General features: G+C 37.7%; 3 protein-coding genes across 5 annotated transcripts in view; all 3 read right to left on the bottom strand.

The window, feature by feature from the left end:
- LOC142344630 (NADH dehydrogenase [ubiquinone] 1 beta subcomplex subunit 9-like) overlaps nucleotides 1–18,510 on the bottom strand; it is a 412,587-nt gene that overhangs the window by 340,334 nt on the left and 53,743 nt on the right. The window lies entirely within an intron of this gene.
- The window catches only part of LOC142344629 (serine/threonine-protein phosphatase 2A 55 kDa regulatory subunit B delta isoform-like), a 136,508-nt gene that overhangs the window by 64,255 nt on the left and 53,743 nt on the right, over nucleotides 1–18,510 (bottom strand). The gene's annotated exons all lie outside the window — the stretch shown is intronic.
- On the bottom strand, nucleotides 11,441–14,871 carry LOC142344626 (uncharacterized). The gene has a single exon (XM_075396434.1). The coding sequence runs from the start codon at nucleotides 12,685–12,687 to the stop codon at nucleotides 11,677–11,679; it is 1,011 nt and encodes a 336-aa protein (XP_075252549.1). The 5' UTR covers nucleotides 12,688–14,871; the 3' UTR covers nucleotides 11,441–11,676.

Below are 18,510 nucleotides of genomic sequence, written 5' to 3'. Positions count from 1 at the left end.
GTAGCAAAAGAAGATTTGTGAAGCAAATCTCACGAAAGTTTTAACTGTTGACAAGGAACAACAGTGGGCAAAGGGTAGCCCAGGCATATCGTGCCAAAGTAACTATAACTCAAGGGTCTTTTTTGAAACACCACCAACACTGGCGTCAGTGAAGCAAGCTGATTAGTTTGCTTCTCTGACGTCCGGCCACAACACCGCCAACACTACACATTCAAAATTAACTGAAGGCGGAACACCGCACAGTAAGCTTCAAAGCTTGCGTTCTCCGGTCGGTTGATAGAAGCGTTCATTATGCCAGTTTGGGTAAATAGAAAGCATATCCGGTGCCTGATTTGATTGTCTGTCTCTATAAGGGGATGCTAAGGGGTGCCTATTTTTTGAAGGTGCATATAGTAATGGAGGAGACCAAAGACAACCTGAATCTAAAACTTACACAAAAAGTTACAGTTACCAGAAGGTGTCAAATTTCTAGCCAATTAAAACTTCCGCCCAATAGCACATAAAAATGGAAATACATAAACAAAAAACAGAAAAACAAGCTTTTCAAAGTGTTTCTGGAACCTTTACGTCAAAAAGCACATAGATAAAGAGCCATTCTCACTAAAATTGGATTTAAATCATTTCTGCTACAATGGCAAAAATGCGAAAGAAATGCTTCGACTGACATCTTTTTGAGCCCATGTTTGTGATTCAATTAGTTATGCAACGTTCAAACAACACCAACGAAACCTAGTTATATGTAACGGCTGCTCTCCTATCAAAGTCAATGAAAACTTTACACCGCCCAGTTCGTTTCAGCGGTTTCAAATCTGTCCGGATATTGTGTTTTTGCAGTTAACTTTTGTGAACTGTTTTATCCGCCACTATACTATAGATTACCGTTGCATTAATTGCTACTCATTTACTCTTGATAACTAATTGCTCAGCTTTGCTGTGTATCAAACTTGTTTCTCTCAGAATAACAAAATAACGGCTGCTCTCCTATCAAAGTCAATGAAAACTTTACACCGCCCAGTTCGTTTCAGCGGTTTCAAATCTGTCCGGATATTGTGTTTTTGCAGTTAACTTTTGTGAACTGTTTTATCCTCCACTATACTATAGATTACCGTTGCACTAATTGCTACTCTTTTACTCTTGATAACTAATTGCTCAGCTTTGCTGTGTATCAAACTTGTTTCTCTCAGAATAACAAAATAATTCAAACTGAAACAATCAAGTTTTTGTTGAGTTTTTGTTAACTCAAAAACTCAACAAAAACTCAAGTTAGAGAACAAAATTTGAAATTATCTCAAAGTACAGTCCTTAGTAATAGACCTATTAACTATTCGGAAAAATAAACAACTTGATTAATCAAGTAAGAACAAAGCGCGAGTTTCCAATTATTCACTTGAAAACTAACTTCTAGTCTTCAATTAACCTCAATAACACCAATATTGAAACTATGCTAGACCTTGTTAAAGCCAGTAAGAGCAACTGACTATGTGCTTTGCACAAAATTTCTCTTACTTAGGAACTTCGTTCCTCAGAATGAAAGTTTTGAGAATATCAAAGCTAATTCTCTTTTAAAAAAGTCAATGTTAAGTTATACTGTACAATCACTATTATGATCTACAGAAACAAGACACGAAAACAAATAATTTACCGCTCAAGAAAGTGTTTTTCAATACGCACTGTATGTCAGTTTAATGAGACAAAATTAGCGAGTTTCCACTGATTTTTGGTAGTTTTCTAGCTCTATTTATACTGCCGTACCTGTCAAAATTGCATCTCTGATTGGTTGTAGATTACTATGTCCTAAGATTCTCTAAAGACAATGAGTTTTGGGTTCAGGATACCTGATAGGGCGCCCCGCACTCTCTGAGTTGGTATGAAAATCAAAAAATTCGTCGAATCTGGCATACCAAGTTGGCTATTTCTTGGTCCGTTTGAGCTAAATTAGTGTGATTATGAACACTTGAAAACGTGGCAATAATAGCGTAGTTAGAGCTTGAGTTTCAATTTCATTTCATGTATGACGATTGAGTACCAACAATAGTTACTAAATATGAATGTTGAATAAGTTGAACAAATTCGTATGGCTTCGATAGAATGTAGCTTTAAATTTCGCTTGTCATTCTATTCTAAATTGGACTGCTTGAAATGACCTTGAAGCGCTATTCATTTTGATTATTGATTTAGTCAGCTCAGCCACCACATCGCCGGCCCTGTTTTCCATCGCGAAAACATCTTTTCCATGTAGTACTGGGGCGAGCTTCACTACTGGTCTCTTGTACACTCCGTCGTTTGTTCGAACTATCGCTGACCGAATCACACCGTCGGACCCATCGATGGTCTCCGTTACTCGACCTAGATTAAAATATCCACGATTTTTGCTGTTTTTGATCAACCAAACGAGATCGCCTTCTTTAAGGGTTTGGTTTGCCGTAGATCGCCATTTTTGGCGATTATTCAGAGTTGGCAGATATTCGTTACGAAATCTGTCCCATATGAGGATTGCATAGGCTTGTGTCTGTCAAAAGAGCTTTCGATGATCGACAAATTCTATTGCGCACGGTATTTAGGGCAAGCAAAAGTTGTTGAAAGAACGTCTTCCGTGAATGATCTGTTCCCCAACACTGCATACATTGCTTTTTTGCAACTTCTCTCCAACCGTTCCCATACTCCTCCAAAGTGCGGTGCTGAGTGTGGATTGAACTTCCATCTGATTGCTTGTTGAATTAGATGTTTTTCTATCCCTTCTTTGTTCCATGCCACGACGTACTCTGCAAATTCGCGTTCAACTCCAACAAAGTTTGCCCCGTTGTCGCTGATAATCGTACTCGGTTTGCCTCTTCGTGCAATAAATCTCAAGATTGCCTTGAGACAACTGTCTGTGTCCAAATTGGGTGCAACTTCTGTATGCATCGCTCTCATAAGTAGACATGTGAAAAGACAATACCTTCGCTTTTTGTTCCTCCGCCTAATCTTCACAATGAAAGGGCCAAATTAGACAACTCCAACATTTGTAAAGGCTGTTGAAGCATCTAACCGCTCTTCGGGTAGATCTGCCATGACTGGTGCTATCGTTTGTGCTCTGCCTTTTCTGCAGGTAACGCACTTGTTCTTGATTGATCTTAAGGCGTTCCGTATGCCTAGGATCCACATTTTCTGCTGAACAATATTTCTTACATGCGCAATCCCCTCGTGTTGATTGTTCTTGTGCTCGTTTCGAAAGAATAATTCAACAACATGATGTTTCCAATGTAGCAAAATGGATGCTTTGCATTGAAATCGAACAGACTTTTGTCTATTCTGCCTTTGGCGCGAATAAGTCCTTCTTCATCTAGAAAAATTGAGCATTGTAGGATTATGCTGCCTTCTGGAATTTCGTTTTCCGCTTTCAGAGATTTCATCTCTTCACCAAACTGTTCTCGCTGTAGTAACTTGAAGATTATTGCTTTTGCCTTTTCTCTTTCTTCAATGCTACCTACAAGTGTTGCTGGTTTGTATTTGCTCAATGCTCGCTGTACGTATGCCACTGTATTCACTATTCTGCTAAAATTGCTGCATCGTTCCCACTGAATAGCAGCTTTCTTTTCTTCAGCCTGTATCATGAAGACTGATGAGGGTATATTCTCCTCATCTGAGGCCAAGATTAGGTTCACTTGCTCTGGCCATTCACTTTCTGGTCGTTTCAACCAGGCCGGCCCAGTGAGCCACTCACTTCTCTTAAGTTCCTCAATATTGATTGCTCTGGTGCCAATGTCTGCTGGGTTGTTGATACCGCTCACATGTTTCCACTGTGAAACATCAGTTGTATCCAGTATTTCAGCCACTCGATTGGCCACCAACACGTGTCGCATACGATGGGAGTTGAGTATCTACTGCAATACTGTAGTTGAGTCTGACCAGAAACTGCAACTATTATCTTCATTTCGTGGTCCTTGACTATCTGTTCCTTCAACTTTACCGCCATGACTGCCGCTTGCAATTCCAATCAGGGTATTGAAAGGTGCCTCATCGGTGCCACTCTGCATTTTCCAATGACAAATGTTAAGTCAGCCGGGTATTCTTTAGATTGTGAACGTAGATAAGCCACTGCACACATCGTGTCTTGGGATGCGTCAGCAAACACATGAAGTTCGGTCTTATCCCTCTCTCTGTTGAAAGATCTTCTATCGGTGCTCGTCTCAACTACAATTGGAAGTTGTTGTTTCCATCTCAGGAGTTCTTCTTCTTTTCCAGGCTCCAATTCCTTGTCCTAATATTGTCCATTCTTAGTCCAGATGCCTTTCAGAAGTCGTCTCATATGAACACTGAACGCAGCAAACAATCCGAGCGGTTCGAATACTGAAGGGACTATTGAGAGAATCTGCTTCTGGGTTATAGATGTTTCAACTTCCTTGTTCATACCTCTGCACACTTGTAGACTGTCATCAATAATAGTCCATTGTAGTCCTAGCACAGAGGATCCCTCCGTATTGGGTTCCACTTCGACTTGCTGCGTGTTGCTGATTGACTTCAAATCATCTGGGATTGCTTCGGTAACTGCATCGTTGTTGCTTATCTACTTCTTCAATTCAAATCCTTGTTGTGAGAGAAGAGGTTGTAGCTGATTGAAGACTTCATTTTTTCAGGGGTTTCAACTGACTTGATGAAATCGTCCATGTAGAGGTCGTTTTGTATTGCCTTTGCTGCAATTGGATACTCTTTATCGTTGTCCAATGCCACTTGGTTGAGAGCGTTGTTTGCACATGTTGAAGAACTCTTAGCTCCAAATACATGACCATGATATTCGTATATCTGAACAGATTCGTTAGTCCTTGGACGCCAATGAAACCTCAAGCAACTTCTATCCTGTTCTGGAACTTGCACTTGTAGGAACATCGATTCGATGTCAGCTGTCAGGGCTTTTGGTCCTTCACGAAATCTGAAGATTGTTCCAATCAACCCGTGTAGCGGATCAAGTCCTGCTAGTAGCTTGTCTTTTAGGCATACTTCTTTGTACTTTGATCCGGCATTGCAAACACGCTTTACTTTGCCAGGCTTGTTCGGGTTTGAGAACTTGAGGTAGTTTATCTACTGCCACATGCAGTGTCCAGCTTGATTGCAGATCACCAATCTGCTTTTACTCTTTGAGCACGTTGACAAAGTTCGAAACAATAACTGAGAAACTGATCAGACCTGTTGAGTTGTGAGGTTTCACCTGACTTGCTTTGCGAAGACTCTCCAGCTGTGCATCAATGATCACATGAGGCCTTCCAAACTTCCTCTCCAGAATTCTCCCTGCAGCACAATAGAATTGTCCAAAATAGCCCATTCCAGAGATGGCTGACCTCGGCTTGCCTGTCAGTAGAATCTTCAGGTGGCTCGTCTTCTCTGAGTCTGCTATTGGACGTTGATCCACTGTAGCAATGAACATAGTAGACCACTCCGTCCACTCGAGAGGGTTTCCGTCGAAGTTGTTCAACTTCAGCTTTAGTAGGTTTCTGCTACCTGAGTACCCTATGTTGTATCTTAGTAGACCAGCTCTGGTGGAATCGTCCCGGTCTTCAACACTTGAGGATCCGTTTTGTGAATCGGACTGTGCCTGTTCACTTCGGGGGTTACTTCGAAGCGAGCTGTTGATCGATTTGCTGTCAGAAGGTTGTCGATTCTAACGGCCCAGTCTGAGACATCTCTCTTTTTTGGAGTCCAATTGAAGTGTGATTTGTCTCGAGCACTGGTTGATTGGAAACGGGCATCATCAGTCTCTAAAGCTGTTCTCTTAACGTTGCGCTCTAGCTCACGCTCTTCCTCCAGTACTTGATGCTTAGTTTCAAGTTCCTTCATTTGCATTTCCAGCTCCAGCCTCCTCCGCTCGAACCGTGCCTGTTCTAATCTCATCTTGATTTCAAATTCGATATCGAATTTCTCCTTCCTTTCCTCGCTTTGCTGAAGATTTTTCCGAAACACTCTCCGTCTCCTGGCCACTTGCTGTTGCTCCATTTTGCACTGTTTCAGCAAGTGGCTTGTCAGTTGGGTAATTGTTGTTGCTCTCGTTGTCGTTCACAGCTTGGGTTGCGTTGCTTTGCTCTGCATTATTGCTGGTTGCGTGCCTTTGCTGATGTATGCAAGCCAATGATAGTCCAAACTTGCTTTGCACTTCTTTGCTTCTTTCAGATATTCTTCGACGAAACTTGTTGGGTAGGGTGCAAGCTTGTTTCGACGCTGCAGTTGCTTGGGTATTTCTTCCTCTAGAAGTTGAACAGTCTGTTGATAGGGGACCTTTAGTTTATTGGGCCGATCTGAATCTTCAATTATTTTGTAGCCAAACTTTCTTTTAGCGTTAACTTCTTCCACTACGTCTTGGAAATTCTTGTCGTACCTTTGAGCTGTTGATTGAAGCTGCTCTTTGCTGGTTGTGCTTGAATTGCGTGGTTGCTGTTTGCTTTTGCTTTGCTGATTTCCTTTGAGCAGGGTTCGCAGTTCAATTTCTTTTTTGAATTGCACTTTTCTGTTCGCCTCACTGGCCTGTTGCTGTTGATTGGTTTGATTCTTTTTGGTGATGCCTTCAACACTCTCTTCATCAGATTGGACAGCAGTTTGCCTTCAATTGTCCGGGTCGGCGAACCAAATGTAACGGCTGCTGTCCTATCAAAGTAAAGGAACACTTTACACCGCCCAGTTCGTTTCAGCGGTTTCAAATCTCTCCGGATATTGGGTTTTTGCAGTTAACTCTTGTGAACTGTATTATCCGCTATACTATAGATTACCGTTGCATTATATGTTACTTTTTCACTCTTGATAACTATTTATTAAGCTTTGCTGTGCAACAAAATTTTTGCTCTCAGAATAACGAAATAATTCAAATTGAAACAATCAATTTTTTGTTGAATTTTTGTTAATAACTTAAGTTAGAAAACGAAATTTGAAATTATCTTGAAGTACAGTCCTTAGTAAAGGACTCATTAACTATTCGGAATAATAATCAAAGCTTGTGATTTCATTTGCTTTGTGATAGGGCAATTTATGTTCTATTTATCTCTATGTTCTATGTGCTTTTTGACACTGGTAACAGATTAGCAAACCTCATTTTTTTCTCAGTGAGAAAACGAAAACATTGTGTTGTGAGAAACAAAGAGTGGCTGAAAAAAAAACTCTGAATTCAACAAAACAAAGAATAATTATAACAAGACAAAACAGGCCTGTCCCGTTATAGAAAATCAGGACGAAAAAGGGTCTTTCCCATTGTAGACCCCGCACCCCCATTCACGGAAATCGCCGGGATGCTGGAAATTTCCAATTATTCGTTTTAAAAACTAATTTCTAGTCTTCAATTGGGCTCAATAACACCAATATGGAAAATATGCTAGGCCTCGTTAAAACCAGTAAGAGCAACTCACTAGGTTATGTTTTACTGTACAATCACTAATATGATCTACAGAAACAAGACTCGAAAACAAGAAATTTACCGCTCAAGAAAGTGTGCTGCAATACGCACTGTATGTCAAAAAGATTCCACTGATTTTCGGTAGTTCTTACAGCTCAATTTATATTGCCGTACATGTCAAAATTGCGTCTCTGATTGGTTGTAGATCACTATGTCCAAAAATTCTCTAAATACACTGAGTTTGGGATTCAAGATACTTTATACGGTGCTACGCACTCTCTGAATTGGTATAAAAATCGAAGAATTCATCGAATCTGGCGTACCAAGTTGGGTGTCTCTTGCTCCGTTCGAGCTAAATTTGTGTGATCATGAACACTTGAATAGTGGCAATAATAGCGTAGATAGAGTTTGAGTTTCAATTTCATTTCATGTATGACAATTGAGTACTAATGCGACTTCAAGTGGGAATTTAAAAGCGCACAGAAGTTATCAGAAGATATGATAAAAACTTAGAAAACCAAAGAAAAAACAGTCTACTATTTTTAAAACAAACTATTTCGATAAATTTTCTTTATTAAGTGCATTTTGACCGTTCAAAAAGGAAATTTGACAACCTCTGACCATCGATATTAAACAAAGTCGACACTTTTATGTATGTAACATCGACCATTCAAATCCAATAAAATTCAAAGAAATATTTTTTAAAGTAAATTTTTTAAGCAACTTGATATAAAAAATCTCTAGTCTGCTAATTTTATAGGAGGTTTTATATTGTCTCTGCTTTCTTCTTAGAGTGTCCCTCGAAGACAGTCGAGCTCTTAGAGACAAGAACTCTTTTAAGAAGGTACCAAATAAATAATCTAGTAATCTAGTAAACCAAATAAACTGGTAACCTGGTAAAGAAATTTCTTCCATTGTTCCCACCCAAAATGGAAGGGGGGTTAGGAACTTCATACAATCCCTACTTACCTTTTTGTTGTTCAACAAACTTTGCTCGACCGATATTACTGATGCAGGCAGATGGAAAAATTGGATTATTTAAAAACACGAAAAAACCTGATTTGATTACTATGAAAATTTTATTTTCTCGAGCTCAAGTGAGGGTCAAAGTTTTCGAATTTCATCACACTTTTTGTCTTTTTACTGCTCGTCTTCACAAAAGTCATGGCATACAAACTACGTGGGTATATTATGTATACATCGTCAAATAGATAAGGCTTCGATTGAGATTGCAGATTAGAGCTATAACTGGTCCTCTATTGGTTTTTTTAATTTAAAGAGTTTGAATTACATTGAGTCAATGAATTTAAAAGTTGGTCTCAATTTTTGATTTTTTGTTGTCAGTTAGCTACAGAAAAAATGATGATTTTAGTTCAAAAAATTCGGGATATTTTTATGTAAAATAAGCAAAATTTCACTCTTTTTACTGTCAATTACTCTGCTCGACTAATGGTTTCATTGATGAGTGGCCCCAAAAAGACCATAATTGAATATGATCTAACACTTGATTCCATTCGAACACTTCTAACTACTCTGACACTACTTGGTTTCCAATAAAGTCATGGTTTCTTGAATCCTGCCTTTTTTGAGGTCATTCTGGTTTTCCTATCCCTGTCTCTTTGATGACAAATTTCATTTGCTCCGTGATAGGGCAATTTATGTTCTATTTATCAATATGTTCTATGTGCTTTTCTTTCTCAGTGAGGAAACGAAAACAATTTGTTGTTGGAAACAAAGAGCGGCTGAAAAATAAAACTCTGAATTCAACAAAACAAAGACTATTTATAAAAAGACAAAACAGGCCTGTCCCGTTATAGAAATTCGGGACAAAAAGGGGTCTTCCCCATTGTAGCCCCCACCCCCAATCACCAAAATCGCTGGGGGGGGGGGTGCTGGGAGTTTCAAATTATTCGTTTTGAAAACTAATTTCTAGTCTTCAATTGGCCTCAATAACACCAATATTGAAACTAAGCTAGACCTTGTTAAAGCCAGTAAGAGCAACTGACTATTTGCTTTGCACAAAATTTCTCTTACTTAGGAACTTTGTTCCTCAGAATGAAAGTTTTGAGAATATCAAAGCTAATTCTCTTTTCAAAAAGTCAATGTTAGGTTATACTGTACAATCACTATTATGATCTACAGAAACAAGACACGAAAATAAATAATTTACCGCTCAAGAAAGTGTTTTTCTATACGCACTGTATGTCAGTTTAATAAAACAAAATTAGCGAGTTTCCACTGATTTTTGGTAGTTTTCGAGCTCTATTTATACTGCCGTACCTGTCAAAATTGCATCTCTGATTGGTTGTAGATTACTATGTCCTAAGATTCTCTAAAGACACTGAGTTTTGGGTTCAGGATACCTTATAGGGCTCCCCGCACTCTCTGAGTTGGTATGAAAATCAAAAAATTCATCGAATCTGGCATACCAAGTTGGCTATTTCTTGGTCCGTTTGAGCTAAATTTGTGTGATTATGATTACTTGTAAACGTGGCAATAATAGCGTAGTTAGAGCTTGAGTTTCAATTTCATTTCATGTATGACGATTGAGTACCAACAATATTTACTAAATATGAATGTTGAATAAGTTGAACAAATCCGCATGGCTTCGATAGAAATTTCGCTTGTCATTCTATTCTAAATTGGACTGCTTGGAATGACCTTGAAGCGCTATTCAATTTGATTTTTGAGATAGTAAGCTCAGCCGCCACATTATATGAGGTCTTTTTTTACATTAACAAATTAGACATCTAAAATAAACAAACATTACTTCACAAATCAGTTCGACTTCAAGTGGGAATTAAAAAGCGCACAGAAGTTATCAGAAGATATGATAAAAACCTAGAAAACCAAAGAACAAAAAACAGTCTACTATTTTTAAAACAAACTATTTCAATATTATTTCTTTATTAAGTGCATTTTGACCATTCAAAATGAGAATTTGACAACCTCTGACCATCGATATTAAACAAAGTCGACATTTTTATTGTTTGTAACATCGACCATTCAAATATCATAAATTTCAAAGAAATATTTTTTAAAGTTTTCTTTTAAGTAAGCAACTCGATGTAAAAAAACCTCTTGTCTGCAAATTTTTATAGGACGTTTTTTATTGTGTCTGTACTCTCCTTAGAAGGTCCTTCGAAGCCAGTCGAGCTTTTAGAGGCAAGAGCTCTTTTACGAAGGTACCAAATAACCTGGTAAATGTTAAATGAAATTTCTTCTATTGTTCCCACCCGAAATGAAAGGGGGGTTAGGAACTTCATACCATCCGTACTTACCTTGTTGTTGTTCAACAAACTTTGCTCGACCGACATTACTGATGCAGGCAGACGGAAAAATTGGATTTTTCAAAAACACGCAAAAACCTGATTTGATTACTATAAGAATTTTATTCTCTCGAGCTCAAGTGAGGGTCAAAGTTTTCGAATTTCATCACACTTTTGGTCTTTTTACTGTTCGTTTTCACAGTACGCATGCATACAAACTACGTGGGTCTTTTATGTATACTTCGTCAAATAGATAAGGCTTCGATTGAGATTGCAGATTAGAGCTAAAACTGGTCCTCCATTGGTTTTTTTTTTAATTTAAAGAGTTTGAATTACATTGAGTCAATGAATTTAAAATTCGGTCGCAATTTTTGAATTTTTGTCGTCAATTAGCTACAGAAAAAACGGTGATTTCAGTTCAAAATATTCGGGATATTTTTATGTAAAATAAGCAAAATTTCACTCTTTTTACTGTCAATTACCCTGCTCGACTAATGTTTTCATTGATGAGTGGCCCCAAAAAGACCATAATTGAATATGATCAAACACTTGATTCCTTTCGAACACTTATAACTACTCTGACACTACTTGGTTTCCAGTAAAGTCATAGTTTCTTGAATCCTGCCTTCTTTGAGGTCATTCTGGTTCTCCTATCCCTGTTTCGCTGATGACAAATTTCATTTGCTCCGTGATAGGGCAATTTATGTTCTATTTATCTCTATGTTCTATGTGCTTTTTGACACTGGTAACAGATTAGCAAACCTCATTTTTTTCTCAGTGAGAAAACGAAAACATTGTGTTGTGAGAAACAAAGAGTGGCTGAAAAATAAAACTCTGAATTCAACAAAACAAAGACTAATTATAACAAGACAAAACAGGCCTGTCCCGTTATAGAAATTCAGGACGAAAACGGGTCTTTCCCAATGTAGCCCCCGCACCTCCATTCACGGAAATCGCTGGGGGTGGGGGGGGGGGAGGGGTTTGACGTTAAATGACCATTTAAGTTGGAGGGTGGGGAGAGGGGCTAAAATGGGAAAGACCCGGAGAAAATCAAAGCTATTGGCGAATTTTGATGAGAAGAAAACTCTGCAGCAGAATACTGGTGAAAATAAGGCAAGCACCGATTGTAGAGAAGATTGAAAGTGTCTCTGACAGAAATATAATCTGCAAAATGTAGCCAAGAATGATGGTGAACAGTTTTAACAGAGTAGCTATTGAGGGTAGCGACAGCTGTGATCCTTGGACGCTAGCCATACCCCCGAATACATACATGAAACATCCACAAAGAGCGAATATCCGTAATCTAACTCCACAAACTGACAACTGAAATTCGTTCACACCCATGTCATAACTACAGTACAAAATAGGTCCGACAAAATAGCTCAGCTGTGATATTAAACCAGGTACGTTCTTATACTTTTGTAGCCCACAATAGTAAATAGTCCCAGAAACCCCGGAGAAAACCCCGAACATTACTCCTGTTGAATAGTTTGCGTCGAACTGAAAGTTTAACAGATTTTCAGGCTGGCATATTAGAACTAGCCCGATAAGCCCTAAAAGACCTGAAATTAGGGTTAAAAAGTGCGGAAGCTCTTTGAGCGCAATGCTTTCTAAAATAATGTTGCATACAAAATGTATGGCTAAGGATACTGTAAACGCATCACCCATTGTTATGTAATTTAAAGAGTAAAAGTAGAAATGGGTGTAAGCACCGCAAAATATTAAGCCTAGAAGTAATGTGCAAGCAACGTCTTTGTTTGTGAATTTCTTCGGGATACTTTGGCTTTCAGAAGTTGACTTTTTAACTCCATCGTAAACTATTTTGGGCGATTTTTTTGTCCGAGTAACCGATTTGATAATGAGAGATGAGGTTGTGAGAACACCGCAAATCCCGACAATGAACGATATTTCGCTTCCCATGCTATGGCTCTTTTTGATAAACAAAATTCCTGTGGATATGAACAGACTGGAAAATAAGTTGGCAATTATTGCACAGTAACTGCGCCTCTGGGCTTTGGTAGAATTGGCTAAGAGTGAGGGGTAACATTTGAAGGAGTGGGGTATCATTTTAACCCTCTTGTTTCAAATCAGATGTAATTATTGATAACGAACTCAGAATCAAAAGTAAACCACCAAAATTAAATTTCGGTTATTAAAAACAAAAAAATAATTAGGCATGGCAGTAATATTCAATATTGTTTTGCAATTTAGCCAAGGTTGAATTCCCCCGCAATTCGAGCCCAAGTTCTTTTTCAAATCTAAAGTATTGTTTCAAGGTAATAATGTTTTCTGTACCTGCAAAGTGAACGTACTGTTAGAATTAAAATGAGATGAATAATTAATTGATGACTTCAATAGTCAATTTGTCTACAATTCTTCCTTTTCAATCGACCGATAGCAGCATTAGTGAATACTTTGAACTCACGTTTTTAATAATAACGCACGTGCTAGGAATAAGACATAGCAAAATAAATCTATTGCCAAACGCTTATAGCATGTGTAAGTCAATGAAATATTCTGAGTTATAGGAACAGACAATGTATGAAAACCCGATGAAAACTTGGAAATTGGTAGTTATAAATTTGAATAAATATAAATGCTTTGACAAAATGTGGTGTTGAAAGTCAGAGCATTAATAACCATTCAATGGTAGGTAAATGAAAATTGTCCTCAACACAATGTTTCAAAATTTAGTTTCGAAGCAGAAACTTTTTGAAATAAAGCGCGCAATCTGTTTGAACAGCTGTGACTTCGAGAACAAAGAATTCGATGTTCTTAAGATTAGTAACAACACTAAGGAATTGAACGCTTAATCATAGTTAAGCAGCGTTGGTTACATTAGCATAAGCAGAAAGGAATTATAGTGCTAAATGTCCAGTATAGTAGAATGGTGGTAAGATTATGAACATGAAGGTCGAAGTTCGTCCAAAGTCGGGCTAAAGGTCACGTGCGTGATATTGTTAAGAAACACTGATTTGAAAGAAGGATTGTAAGTAACTCATTGATAATTTGACAGCTGTACAAGTTGAAGGCGTTATCTCAAATGAAGCGTCTGCATTCTTACTCCACGAAAATAATATTGCCCGCAGAACTCAAGATCAGAAGTGTAAAATCTTAAAGATTATCTCTGCTAAAAATCAGATTTACCGAAAAAAAAAACGATTTTACGCTAATGCATAATTGCATAAAAATTGCGCGCGAAGTAAAACATCTTATGTTTAACTAAACTAATAATATGCAGTTTTGCATTCATTTGCAGTTTACTTTGCTACGTTTTTAATATCAGCCCCCGATACGTACACATGTGCTAATAAAGGAATAAAGTTAAAAACAGTTTTCCATAGCATAATAAAGAGATAATTTTACATTGTCTTCAGCAGTAAATGCAAAGCATATCGTCAAAAAAATTTTGCGGCTATAGAGTATTGGCCGCGATAGTTTGATTGTTTATAACACAATGAGTAAATAATAATTTGTACAAGATTTGATTATTTTTATCTTTTAGAAATTACTATTTGCAGTTCGAGTACTCAACTTTTTGGTGAACAAAAATAATTTCTACAGTATCTGTTCACTCTTGATAATAATTAAAAGATGCCAATACTTGTTACGGTTATAGGTAACGTTGTAGTAGTTAAACGTGAATGACAGAGGCACAACTAATTATGACGAAGTTAGTTCAAAACAAACGTAACAGAAGTTCTTCATGCATTTTTTCTGAATCATTTCAAGAACTACAACATAGGTCTGAACAAAAACGATAATTTAAACTTTTCACAATGTGATTTTAAACTAAAGCGTGAAGTTTGAAGTTGGAAAAACTTTAAGCGATGAAAGTTGTTACAACGCAAAACGAAAAACTATTATTGACTTCAGAAATGACAAATTGAAGGTCATAGCAGCAGTAGCAGCTAGAATGGCTTAGTAATATATTGTTTAACTATAATATTAAGTCTGATATAAATTAGGAAAAATGTACAAAAATCCGAAATTATACTAAATATTCGTCAATATACAAATATATAGACAAATTTAGTCTTGTAAGAAAAATAACTTAGTGGACCCAGAAATAGTATTTCCTCTCTCCAGTAATATAACAGGCGTATACCTCGGTTATCAACTGAATTGATTAATCTTATACCTGTTCGTGCAGCAAACACGTGAACAAAATGTGAACAAATTTGTAGCCAGTCGGGGAAATTTCCTTCACATTTTCCTTCAGTTATGGGAGAGATTTGAAGGCATTCTCGCACAGACTTGAACTGAATTTGAATTGAGAAATATGAATAGGAATACCACACAGGCGAAGGATATAAGACGAACGCTCTATTAGTCGCAAATTTTTGGTTTTTGCTGGGCGAAAATTTTAACTAGATTTCGTGAAAATTAGGCGAATACCAATTAAAAACCTTAAAGTGAGCACTTGATATAAGTTAAGTGGATAAACATGCTTAAAAGTTTGAACAAAAAAGTAAGTTTTGACAGTTTTTCGTGAAGCATTTTTGCAATGAAGACAAATGTGAGGGACACTTAACTGCCATTATGTGGATATTCTAGTTCTTTTAGCTTTTTATTGGTGTTCGCCTAACATCCATAAAATCTAACTTCAAAATTTTGGCCTTATGTCAACAAAAATTGCATTCGCCTAATCGAGTTGTCGCCTAATATTCCATCCCCACCATACCATACCACGAAGCTAAAGACAGGAGGAAATAACTGAAAAAGCAACGGGGGAAATATACACAAGTAAATAAATAAAAAGCGAATTGAAAGCGTGACGGAATTCTGACTTTTATATTTGCATAATACAATTGTATAATAGATGACTCGTGCGGACATGATTTCGGTTATTTTATGCCTCAAATACAAAAAAAAAACACGTTTGTACGACAGTAGCTTTCATTTTTTTGGAATAACTCTTGTACAACTGCTGTGCTGGAAAAATTTATATAATACAAATGCACAAACACTTGTCTACCCCGGACAGTTACGTATAAATAGTGTCATATAAAATGGCAGTTTATTTACAAACAATTTGATGCAACAGATTGTGAACTAGATAGAATTCTGTAGGCATGTTTGTAATTAAAAACTCCTAATTAAAAAGCCTATAGTGAGGCGACCACTGTCGAGACCAAATCGCTATTTATCATGATTCTGATAAACTGCTAATTTTGAAGGATTTGAAAGAAAGAAGTTATAAAAACGGTAAGAGAAAACTGGTCAAAAACTAAGATGCACGTTAGATGCGAGTGAGATATCACCAACACAAATTTACTGCAGTTTTCTCAATCGATGACACTTATAGGGCTCAGTTAAAAAAGCTGTCGTTAAAAAACGCCAGAATTGGAACTTCAAAAAGACCCGATGAAAACGTTGCCTTCAAAATCAACTATTATATAATTAACACGAAGAGTATTTGTTTAGCTATATTGATCTCACGGTCAGTCGTAATAGTTTTATACCAAGTCCCTCGAAACATTAAGGTATGAACGTCTTGGATAGTAGCTACAGTATAACCAAAAATTTGATTGACTTCGATTTATTTTATTACTAACAAACAAAACTTAATTTCTCAAAAACTTTGTTAACCCGGATCGAGGCCGAATGGTTAAGTTGTAAGAACTTGCAAGTTTCAAGCAAGTTGTTACAAGGTGACGCACCGCCTTGCAAGTTTTTTTTTCCAAAAACTTGCAAGTTCTTACAAGTTAACCATTCGAATTACAAGTTCTTACAAGTTAACCATACGACTTACAAGTTCTTACAAGTTAACCATTCGACTTACAAGTTAATTACAAGTTAGCCCTTCGCACACACACACCACTCACCACCACACACACACACGCCAAGCACACACACGCGCACACACTCGTGGCAAAGAGAGTTCCAACATCGCTGGCATTATTATCCTTCGTGTTCATCAACTGCTGCTCATGGAATAAACTCCACGACTAGCCTTTTTTAGAGTACAAATTAAAAAATGTTGCTGATTGGATAGCTCCTTCAGAAACAATGAGAATTTCTGAAACTTGAGCCAGATGGCTAAACTTCCCTCTGTCGTGGTCTTGAACCAAAAAATGAGTTCACTCTTGCCTTGCTGAGTATTCTGCTCGAGTTGCTTTTTTGCCAATGGTTCAATACTCTATTCGGAATCTGTCCCATTTAAGACTACAGTATGCTTGTGTTTGTTAAAAAAAATTTCAGTGATAGCAAAACTCTTCAGTGCATTGTGAGTACAACTAGTAACTATCTTTCTTACCATGCAAGATATTGTTCGAGACAAAAGCATTATCAAAAATGCTTATCAAAACCCATTGTATTTGAAAAAGAAGCCTCCGTAAGCGATCGGTTCGCTGTTACAACAAACACTGCGCCGCGGCAGAAATCAACTTCTATCTGACGAATGATCGAGCCCAATTCTTCTCAATCTCTTCCTTGTTTCTTGCTGCAATATGTTTTTATTTATCGGTCTGATCCAACAAGGCTGGTATGATTTCACTGATCATTTTTATGATTTTGCCTTTTTGAAGTACGAACCGCATAATAGCGTTCGAACAACTGTTAGTGTCTAACTTCGGTACCAACTTCGTATGCACGAGACGTACGGTTACTCCTGGGAACACATAAAATCATCGGTTCTAAGTTTTTAGGAAAATTTCTGGAGCAGCTGTTCGTTCTGCCTTTTCTTCTAGTAAGATTTATGTTCTTTCTGAACCTAAAGCATTTCTAATTGCACGAATCCGAAAGTGTTGATAAATAATGTTTCCAGCTGGTTCACCACCTTCAAAAGTGTAGTAGTTGTTCTCGTTAGGCAAGGAACCTTTGGTGACGAGTTGTTTCCTTTTTCAGCAGTATTGGATGGATAGACTTAGCTTTTTTTTTCGAGGGGTCAATTAATGAATTAATACAAATCTTTGTTATCAAACTTTGATTCGGAATTAAAAGTTTTTGCTCATTAAAGGTTCAAATAAGTGTGTTTTTTGTTGAAGAATTCTTCACTCTTCTCAATCGCATTCTATAACATCAGTCCTGTTCTCCTTAAGTTTCAGAACTCTTCTCGTTTCAATCTTCTATGAACTCTTGAAAATTATTTATGTTCTCCCCGCTCATTGGGTGAGACAATATTTACAAAAACGAAGGTCCCCTCTCATTGGGTGACGCTTCTCAAAAGACTCCTTTCTTCTTGGAGTTCACAATGTTTGCGGAAATAGAATTTGTCCAAAAATCTTGCAAAAATTGGGGTTACGGGACTCGTGCAAGCAACATTGTAGCCGATCCTCGTACAATCACAACGGAAACCGACTGAGCCAATCTATCAAAAGCGATAGCATGTCCTTGCGACTGATAATTCCTGCTGTCAGCTAACAGGGCTATGCGCTTTAACGCTTTCTTGAGAGTGACTGACAGACCACCCAATGACTCAACAGCAAGGGGAACAAACAAAATTCCTTGCTTAGAGCCATCATTTTCGTGTTGTGCATACTTTCGCTCTTCGGCTGCTTCAATCGCGTAACCAGACTTCTCTGCCGCATGATTTATAATGTTTGGTTGCAGTGGAGAAGTTACGGTGACGTCTAGAGCAGCTGGACGACCTGATTTCCATGAAGGCAGAAATATGTCGCCAGGGCGAGAACCGTTTCCTGCAATAAGGTTCCGTTTTTCTATGACTGGGGACAAATTAGCTGCTGAGCAAGCTGATGCAAAACGGTCACGAATCCTGTCATGCCGAGAAATTGCATCCCCTCTTCCGGGACAGATGACGGCGTGGTCACCAAAAATGTCAAGGGTCCCAGACCTGCAGTAAGGGCATTTTCTTTCATCTTCATAAACTGCAATACCTAGTCTGTATTTGACACTAATTTGAAATTCACTGGGACACATATGGAGACC

Source organism: Convolutriloba macropyga, chromosome 8 (genome assembly GCF_964194025.1).
Source record: "Convolutriloba macropyga chromosome 8, txConMacr16.3, whole genome shotgun sequence".
Taxonomy (NCBI): Eukaryota; Metazoa; Xenacoelomorpha; order Acoela; family Convolutidae; genus Convolutriloba; species Convolutriloba macropyga.
The sequence above is the reverse complement of the archived record's forward strand: the minus strand, read 5'-3'. Positions and strand labels throughout refer to the sequence as shown.

Excerpts from the sequence above, each read along its gene's own strand:
- LOC142344626 (XM_075396434.1), bottom strand. The coding sequence starts at position 12,687 with ATGATACCCCACTCCTTCAAATGTTACCCCTCACTCTTAGCCAATTCT.